This window comes from Leguminivora glycinivorella, chromosome 2 (genome assembly GCF_023078275.1).
Source record: "Leguminivora glycinivorella isolate SPB_JAAS2020 chromosome 2, LegGlyc_1.1, whole genome shotgun sequence".
Lineage (NCBI taxonomy): Eukaryota > Metazoa > Arthropoda > Insecta > Lepidoptera > Tortricidae > Leguminivora > Leguminivora glycinivorella.
Window position 1 is genome coordinate 18,234,136 of NC_062972.1, and position 10,205 is coordinate 18,244,340.

General features: G+C 38.1%; 1 protein-coding gene across 1 annotated transcript; it reads left to right on the forward strand.

The window, feature by feature from the left end:
• Nucleotides 1-7,171: 7,171 nt before the first annotated feature.
• LOC125241402 lies at nucleotides 7,172-8,691 on the forward strand. Its single transcript, XM_048149875.1, has 2 exons — nucleotides 7,172-8,154; nucleotides 8,582-8,691. Coding segments are annotated over exons 1-2 (912 nt in total). The 5' UTR covers nucleotides 7,172-7,244; the 3' UTR covers nucleotides 8,584-8,691.
• The last annotated feature ends 1,514 nt before the right edge of the window (nucleotides 8,692-10,205 follow it).

Consider the following 10,205-nt stretch of genomic DNA (forward strand, 5'->3'; position numbering starts at 1 on the left):
ATAATGTATATGGTAGAACAGAAGACATCGGTGGAAAACGGACTAATTCCAATAAGGCCTAGTTACCCTTTGGGTTGGAAGGTCAGATGGCAGTCGCTTTCGTAACACTAGTGCTTACGCCAAATCTTGGGATTAGTTGTCCCAGCGGACCCCAGGCTCCCATGAGCCGTGGCAAATGCCGGGATAATGCAAGGAGGATGATGATGATGGTGTAAAACGGTCATGTATGTATTAACACTATTAACCCGAGTGGTTACATTTATAAATGTTTCGTCTTTCTAATGAAAATAGTAGTTTCACAGACCAGCAGCATTTTCTGTAATAGTATGAGTTGAATTATTTACAAGTAAAATATAATTAAATAAAGTAGCTTTCATATATAATTTTGAAAAAACTTATCAATTTATATAACTTTTATGTTTTCCCTAATAGAACTCGCCCACAATTCAATCAAAACCGATACCTCTTAACCGCTAAGACCCGGGAATAGTTACCAAGCGCAATCAATCTAAATTCATCAATTTCATAGACTAATTATTCCCCAACAATTTGATTAACTCCATAGAATCACCCAGACCAAAACATTAACAAAGACCCAGAGTCGTTCCCCAAATCTCCGAGGATATTGAAGATTTATATCTTAAGGGGCTGGACCATTAGTTCTGAATGGCAGATTTACTCTGCCCTGTGACTGCTTGTCTTAAGAAAGGGGTATCGGATCTATTTCAACTAGGAATTTTAATTTTTTTGGGACACTTGAATTCTGAATTTAAAACTGACAGAAAGTCTGCCTTGGTCACTTTTACAGAGTACCCTGCTTCCACTCACTCATTGCGACGATTCGCACAATACATAACAGATAGTAAGTAATAGCAATAGCTATACCGTTGGTGTTAACAAACATAAGATTAATACATATTATGTTCACGTTTTACACAGTATGAGCTATTTTCTATAAAAAGGCTGCCAATTATTGGTAACGTTATTAAAAACCTATGAAAATTCTTTCGGTTTCCGCGCTGTCTAGAGATCCATGCATGGCCTTTTCGCGTCGCAATCAATAACATTATTGTTCATTCCTAAAACGTGGCCGAGCTACAAAGAAACCAAAACTGCTGCTCATCCATCCCTATATCTATAATTTAGTTTATGCGTACTTCATCATCATCATCCTTGCGTTATCCCGGCATTTGCCACGGCTCATGGGAGCCTGGGGTCCGCTTTGACAACTAATCCCAAGATTTGGCGTAGGTACTAGTTTTACGAAAGCGACTGCCATCTGACCTTCCAACCCGAAGGGTAACTAGACCTTATTGGAATTAGTCCGGTTTCCTCACGATGTTTTCCTTCGTACTTTATGTTTAATACGTACGTACTCGTAGTTTATGCGTACTTATTAAATTAATTTAATATAAAAATGCCACGTACCCGCTCCAGCGTCAAAGATTACAACGTAGCGCGCCCCCACTTCGCCGATAAGCCGAATTACAATCCAGCCTTACACCAAACCCCATTTAATTTATTGTTGATTAACAATAAATATGGGTCCTTTGTATCAAAGTTAAATAAATTACTTATATTGGACAATTATTGCTTTAATTCGTTAATTATTTCCAAAGATAAATAAGCAAGTCGACTGTGCAGTAAGTCGACTTACAAGGTGCAGTTCATTTTCAGTCCGCTTGGCCCTACGTAGTGATACTATTGATTTTGCAGACATATAGCAATATCACCATTAAAAAAAAAACGTTATCTAAAATCTCATGATGTATGGCACCAAGTTTTTAAACATTGCTCTAGGACATGTAACTATTGCAATTGTGGTACGTTCTGTGCAATTATATGCAAACGAGCCATTTATATTGAAATCCAATTGATACCTATAATGTTTCACGTTTTTGACCACGCGGACTAATAAAAATGATTCGACGCTCGGTGACTCAATTTCATCGGTAACTACACAGTTTCAACCATTGACAGATACAAATATAAACGGCAGATTATAAGCAGGATGTAAATAACCTCATGCCATCCTGTACACTCTCATGAAGTATACCGTATATGAAAGAGACTAATATAATTATTCTGCTTGATCTTCAATCGGTACCGTGAAACCGCTTTTTCTCTCTAACTTGTTGAAAATTTTAATATTTATGATTTTTTGTTGGTAAACTAGCTATCAGTCACATAATGTCACAGTGAAAAAGGTCACATACGCGTCATCTAGAAGTTTGTACAATCTATGGGTTCAACGATTGGTAATTTACATTTCCGATTATTTTGTCATGTTGTGTGGATATATTTCAGCTGCAAAAACTGGGGTAACAATACGCGCTGTTTGTAAAAGATCCGAAAGAATGTAACTACTCATTTCTGGAGTCAAAATAAGAAAAGTGAGTTACAATCAGGTCAATTTCGCAAATACTTTTCTTCAGTTTTAAATATCTTGTAGTTGTTTTAGTAAGTGTTCATACTACATGAAGTATTATTAATAGCACTTGAACACTTTTGGTTAAACTCTCATTTAATTTAATATGAATTGGTAAAACCTACATTTTATTTTTAAAATGCTACTTACTTTTAACTTTTGACATAAATATATTGATGCGGTGGCAATATTGTCATGACAAAAATTTTAATGGCAGCTTGCACTAAACAGTTGGTATTAACTTGGAATTTATGCGATTTTTAGATAGTTTGTAATTATGTCATTTCACGCTTTCCTTCTCTCTCTCAGAGGGGTTATGGCCAGGAATACACTAGAACATTCCAGGATTCTCATGAACTCCGTGTATACAATATTCTGCATATATCTCTCTCTGTGTCCTTTTTATATTTATAGTTCACTCGTATATCGAACAGATATGATCGGTTGAGCATATTTCCAACCGGTATTGATCTACCGGTGTACAGCGGATGTCTCGCTAATAGAATACAAATGAGGCGATCCAAAACTGTTTGCTTTGCATTGTCTGAATCAATACACATACCCATTACTGCTAATACGTGATTCCTTAGACATATAGACTATGCAGGATAACATGATGATATGGAGTTTATAATCTACGAATATTTTTATAGTTTGGTTTGATACGTAGACTGATAAAATACCCGATTTCATTGTTATGGGATGTCTGTTTTTGATTTTTTATTTTATTTACCTAATACTTTGACTAAAACTTTAATCAAAGACCTAATATAAAGAAAGTACCTACTTACTACGAAATACGAATGGCAAGAGAAAATTTCTTGTTAAAGTGAATGACGTTGGAACTCTCATCACTGTCAACATTTTAATATCAAGACAGTGAACAATGACAGTTCCTGCCTGCTCTAGAGCCTGCCTAGGCCTTCTAGGCCAAATCGGTTAAGGACACTACAGAACTTTTTAATGTAGCAGTTTATATCGTAATGTCACCTTAAGAGCCCATTTTATAGGTACTCCGCGCGAACTCACATACAATTTTATTTAGGCACCTTATGCACCTACATTGTGGACTGCTGATGTTAAATTCAATTCAATTTTTACTAAACTCGCATGCGAGATCTCGTACGTGTAAATCAATCGTAAATCACACTGTTTAAAAAACATAATAGACGGAGAGCTGGCAGGATTTTGGAGTAGGTCCTTGAGGCAACCTGGAAAGGTGCTCAGATGCTTCTCTGATCATAGCCAACATCAGGTCTGCAAGTCTGGCAGCTGGGGAGCGGGGCTTTATCGAGCTATGAATTTTTAAAGATTTAATTTTTTGAGGCCCAAAAAAGGTGTTTGAGGCAACCTGGAATTATTAAAAAGTGAAAATAGAGTTCCTCAGAAGTCGCATAGTATTTATGCCAGATCATTTGGCCGGGTCCTTCACCGTGCCAGAACGGTACAAAGTGGTAAAAAAAAATTCCAAAAAAGGTTCTTGAGGCAGTCTGTCATTTTTACCAGTGAAAGATGAGGGTCTAAATAGCCATGGAAAAATAATGCCATGACATGAGGTGGGGTCCGTACCCTGCCATTCGATCTTGAAAGTCATTTTTTTAGTTTTTCGTAAATAACTCGTAAACGGTGGCCCACAGCAAAAAAATATGTTAAACAGAAAATATCTACATAAAATTTCCTACAAGAAAGGTTATGTACGTTTTTTCGATAGGATCAATATATAAACGGATAATTTAGTAAGAAAGTTTTTTTTAATCGATTACATGCTCCGTTTTTCGTCAATACCTCGTAAACGGTGGCCCACAGCAAAAAATTATGTTAAACAGAAAATATCTACATAAAATTTCCTATAAGAAAGGTTATATAACTTTTTTCGCTAGGATCAATTTTTTAGTTGGAAAGTATTTTTAAATATATATTTGAGCCGTTTTTTGTTGATAACTCAAAAACGGTGGCTCACAGTCAAAAATATTGTTAGACAGAATTAATCTACATAATATTTTCTACAAGAAAGGTTCTATAAGATTTTTCGCTAGGATCAATATTTTAGTTGGAAAGTGTTTTTGAATAGATTTCATGGGCCGTTTTTTGTTAATAACTCTAAATCGGTGGCTCACAGCCAAAACTAATGTTTCACAGAATTAATCTTCATATTTCCTACAAGAGAGATTCTATAATATTTTTCGCTAGGATCAATATTTTAGTTGGAAAGTATTTTTCGAACTTCCCGGACCACCGGCGAGTCGATCAGGGACGCTCCGGGCCTTAGGCCCTACGCGGAGCTCGGCCTTCGGCCTTCGCTCGGCTCCGAAGCTCCACCGTCGGGCCTTCGGCCCGCCGGTTACGCTTGTTTAAGACACTTTTGTAAGGAAATTGTATGGGAGCACTTTATGCCCGCAGTGAAATTACTTAGATTTGGCCCGGGTGGAAGCCTAAAGGAGAGCTTCGTTCCTGCGGCCCTCCGCGGGGTCGGCCTTCGGCCTCCCACCCTGAAGCTCGCCCTTCGGGCTCGCGAAAATACTTGAAAAATTTATTTTGCCATAACGGCGGCCATCTTGGATTTGTATTCTAGGGGCCCATACCTCTCCGCATGCAAAATTTCAGCGCGCTCGGACCAACTTGAAAAAAAAAGTCGGCCATTTTGAATTTTTTTGATGCAACTTTTTTCTACTCTGGCTCCTGTATGACATTTGATCGAGCACCCCCCGGCTATCTCTTACGGTTTAAAAGTTGCCATACAAAAAAAGTGGAAAATTTTTTCACATTTGTAGCATTTTTCAAAAAAATTTTATATCATTCTAATCTAGACCCTAGAGAGATTCTATGACCAAAATCTGAGCACTCTAGGAGGATAAACTTGAAAAATCGAAAAAAAAAATGGTGGCTTCAAAAACTACCCAGGGTCCTCTATGACATTTGGTCGAGCACCCCCCCCCCCCCCCCCAATGTCTCCCCCCGTTTAGCCAGGCCGTCCAACATTTTTTGACCCAAGAGTCGCAGACCAGATTCCATATTTTTCCCACACGTCTCCCCGCTCCCTCTATACAAAGACACTTCGACCGTCGAAATCGGTTTAGCCGTTCTCCAGATATAGGGAGAGGTTAGAAATCAGTGGGGTTGCAGCTATATATAAGACCGTATGCCTGTTTGCCACCCACGGGATCAAGATTTGTTAAGTCGCAGTATACAGGATTTCTCGGAACTATCTAGCTACTTACGAAAGCAAGGAGCGCCGGACGATCAAACGCAAGTACGTTGTCTACGAGCGCTCGGCGCAGACTGAGCGGGCCCGTATCAACAGTGTATTTTATTCGAATTTTAGGTGCTTTAAAAAAATGTCTGTCGACAGAAAGGTATGTCCTATATGTATAATTTTTTTCTTATATGTCAACAAGAAGTTCTAGTTTAGGATAATATTATTTAAGAGTTACAATAAATGCAGGAATCGCAGGAAAAATACATAATGTAAACCTCTTTTTATCGAAAAAATGGGGAAGATACGGAAAGTTATTTATCCACCATTTCAAATAAATCTTAAAATGTCAAACTATGATTACCTCGTACAGCACGGGGAGCATGGTCGCGCGATAGACGATAAAATAGCAGGCCGTCCATCGCACTATTTGTAAATGCGATATCCGGCCCCGTAGCCGAATGGCATTTCTCCGACGCCAAACGAAAGCGATACGCCGCTGGCTCTGTCGCGCCAATACGCAAGCGCGATAGAGATAGATATCTACTAGCGCTTCGTTTCGTGAGCGTTTCGTGAGCGATTGTGCCATTCGGCTAGCCACCCCGGACGGCCTGATATTTTTTCGTCTATCGCGCGACCATGCTTCCCGTGCTGGATATAAGAAATAGGATTGTGATTTGTGATCATTTATTACCCCAAATAACATATTTAACAGCACAATCACGATTCTAAACGAGTGATCCCACTACGAAATTTGAAAACGTCTACCGAAAAAACTGATTTGTTTTAAGTATAAAAAGACATATTTTAAAATATTATATTATGATTAACTAGCTTAAGATATGTTCTTTTAGAAACATTATCAGTTTTTTAACAATCACTTAAGTATAGTTTCATTATAGTTTTGAATGAAAAATGTTACATTTTGCAAAAAACGCTCTTCTTTAGGAATAAGGCCTCTTAACCTTGGTTGATTCCGTTTCGCGCTACTTAGATAGAGGGATGCAGGTGGACGTGCTGTACTTTGATTTCAAAAAAGCCTTTGATCGCGTAGATAACGACGTACTCTTAAGCAAATTATGCAGCATTGGTTTCTCGCCTAAACTGCTTTGCCTTTTTGCTAGTTATCTACGTGATAGACGGCAATATGTGCGGCACGGATGCTTTGTGTCGAGTGCCTACCCCACCCGTTCCGGGGTCAGTCAGGGCTCTATTCTGGGTCCTCTGCTCTTTGGTGTTATGGTCAATGATCTGGCCTTGGTGCCTAAGCATGCGCAATGCCTACTCTATGCTGACGACCTGAAACTAATTTACAGGGTCCAGGAAGATTCTGACTTACAATCTTTACAAAGTGATATTGATCGGGTTTATGAATTGAGTCTTGTAAACAAACTTCTGAAACTTCAGTTCAATGTTGACAACTGTGCGGTTATGTTTTAGATTCCCACCTTAACTTTCATGAGCACTGTTACGTTATCTATGGTTCTAGTTTATGGTACAATTCGTATTTTGAATCAGTCGAATAAAGAATGGCTTGACAATCATTGTCTTATTATTTTATATAAATATTCATAGTGATTAAACATGGTGTCAGAAGTATAAATACTATAGATAGACATAACAATGGGTGAGTCGAGCAAAGATACTATTATTCCTACTATTCCCCAATCCCCACCCCGTCCACAATACTCACAGCGGCATGCCTTCCTCCGACCCCTGGAATTTACGGAATCCATGGAGGAGAATTGGAAACTATGGGTCCAAAAATTTAAAATATATCTTCTTGCCGAGGACCTGGAAACAGTTTCCGACGATCGTAAGGTCGCATTATTACTCCACAACATGGGTGATAAAGGAGTAGAGATATATAACTCATTTAATTTAGATACAAAACAAACCTTCGATGAGGTCCTAAAGAAATTCAATTCTTATTTCATCCCAAAAGTTAATATTACCATGCAGCGCCACAAATTCTTCACGAGGGCACAAGGACCTACCGAGTCGTTTGATGAATTTCTTACTGACCTTCAAAATAAAAGCATGACATGCAACTTTAGTGATAAGAGGGAAGAACTCGTGCGGGATGTCATAGTAATAGGATTAGCCAATTCCGCTATGAAGGAGAGGCTACTGCGCACGGAAGATCTAACCCTCCAAAAGGCAATCACTATGTGCAGAGCGGCCGAATTATCCCAAAAACAAGTCGCAGAACTAACGAACGAGATACCTGCAACCTCCGTGCTCAACGTCAGCTCAACGCCGATTCACGACGTCAAACACGTCAATCCTGTCAACACGTCAAGAACAAGAAGCATCAAGATGAGAAAATGCTATCGTTGTGGCAATAACTGGGATCGTACTCATCAATGCCCAGCCATGGGTTGCAAATGCCAGAAGTGTGGCATCCCTAATCACTTTGCAAAAGTCTGCAGGAACAGACAAGTTGCAGCGATAGTGCAACAACCAAGTGAGGACGTCGACATGGACAGCGAGGAGACTTACTTCGTAGGCTGCATCAATAGCGAGTGTGAATGTGAGTGGATTGAGACATTCATTATTAATAATAAAAATATAAATGTTAAACTAGATACAGGCGCCCAAGTAAACTGCATGTCCTTAGCTACATACAAGTCTCTCAATCTTGATGAAAAATTCATAGTTAGTAAGCGCATTAAATTGGTGACACTTCATGATAAATGCATACCTGTCAAAGGTGTGTGCACTATTAAATCTTACCTCAAAAATGGAAAGTATGATAATATTCAATTTGTTATTGTGAATACAGAATGCATGACTATCCTAGGTCTACGATCATGCGTGAAATTGAAATTAGTTACTAGGAACATGGTCGACACTATTCATGTGTCGGATAACACCGACACAAATAAAATTATGTCGAAATATACTGATTTGTTCAATGGCATTGGCTGTTTTAAAAACCTTATAAAATTGTATTACAGGAAAATGCAATTCCCAGAGCCGATCCACCTCGTCGGGTCCCTATAGCACTAAGACAAAACCTTAAAGAAGAGTTGGAAAATATGGTGAGACAACAAATAATTACCAAAAATGAGGATCCGATGGAGTGGGTCAACTCTACTGTTGTAACCAAAAAGAAGAACAATAAAATTCGCGTATGTATTGATCCCCGGTATTTAAATAAGTTTATTATAAGAACGCATAAACAGTTGCCAACTGTCGATGACATACTAGATAAGTTATCAGGATCTAAGTATTTTTCCAAATTCGACTGTAGCAGTGGATTTTGGACCGTACAGCTTGACCCGGAGAGTTCAAAGTTGTGCACGTTTTCTACTCCATTTGGAAATTACTCCTATAAAAGATTGCCATTTGGACTTTCCGTGTCAACGGAAGCGTTTCAGGAACGTATGGAAGAGACGTTCAGTGACATCGACAATGTACAATTTTATGTGGATGATTTAATTATTTACGCTAACACCGTGGAAGAACATAATAAAGTGTTACTAAATGTATTGAAAAGAGCTCAGGAATGTAATGTCAAATTCAACAGGAGAAATCTCAAATTCTGCGTAAAGAAATTTCATTTCTAGGTATGATTGTAAGTGACCAAGGGGTTAAACCCGACCCAATGAAAGTAATGGCTATCTCTGAACTGAAATGCATTCATGACAAGAAAGAACTTGAAAGATTTCTAGGAATGACAAATTACCTGTCAAAATTTATCAATAACTATTCGACTATTACAAGCCCGTTACGTGAGCTTCTCAAAAAAGATATATTATTTAAATGGCTTCCTTCTCATGAAAGTGCATTTAATAAGCTTAAGGACGCATTAACGAATGCTCCGACACTTAAACTATTTAATAGCAATAAAGATATTGTTGTATCAGTAGATTGCAGCTCAGAAGGGGTAGGCGCTTGCCTTTTACAAGACAGACAGCCTGTTGCATACGCTTCAAAGGCACTAACCGAATGTCAGAAGGGATATGCACAGGTTGAACGTGAGATGTTTGCTATTGTGTTTGGATGCATTAAATTCCATAAGTATATTTTAGGAAAACATGTCTTAGTTGAAACCGATCATTCTGCCTTAGAAATTTTATTTAAAAAACCTCTGTCTTTAGTTCCTGTAAGATTACAGAGAATGATGCTTAAAATACAAGGATATGACATTACTGTCAAGTACGTGCCCGGAAAACAAATGTACATATCAGACTTTCTCAGTCGCTCATTTCTAAACGATAAAAATGATGAAACAAAACAACTTGATGAAGACTTTAATAAGGAAATAATTTGTCATGTAGAGATTATGATGGATTTGCTGCCTATTTCTAGCGAAAAGAGACAGCTCATTGCGATGAAAACTACTGAGGATCCTACACTATCTTGTTTAAAAAACTATATTCATCATGGTTGGCCAATTTCTAAAAATAATTTGAATGACTCAGTAAAACCTTTTTGGAATTTTCGCAATGAATTGTCTGTAGTTGACGATATTATTTTAAGAAATAATCTGGTTGTGATACCATTGACATTACAGAAAATGATGTTAGAAATTATACATGAGGGTCACTTAGGATTAAATACATGTCTTAGAAGAGC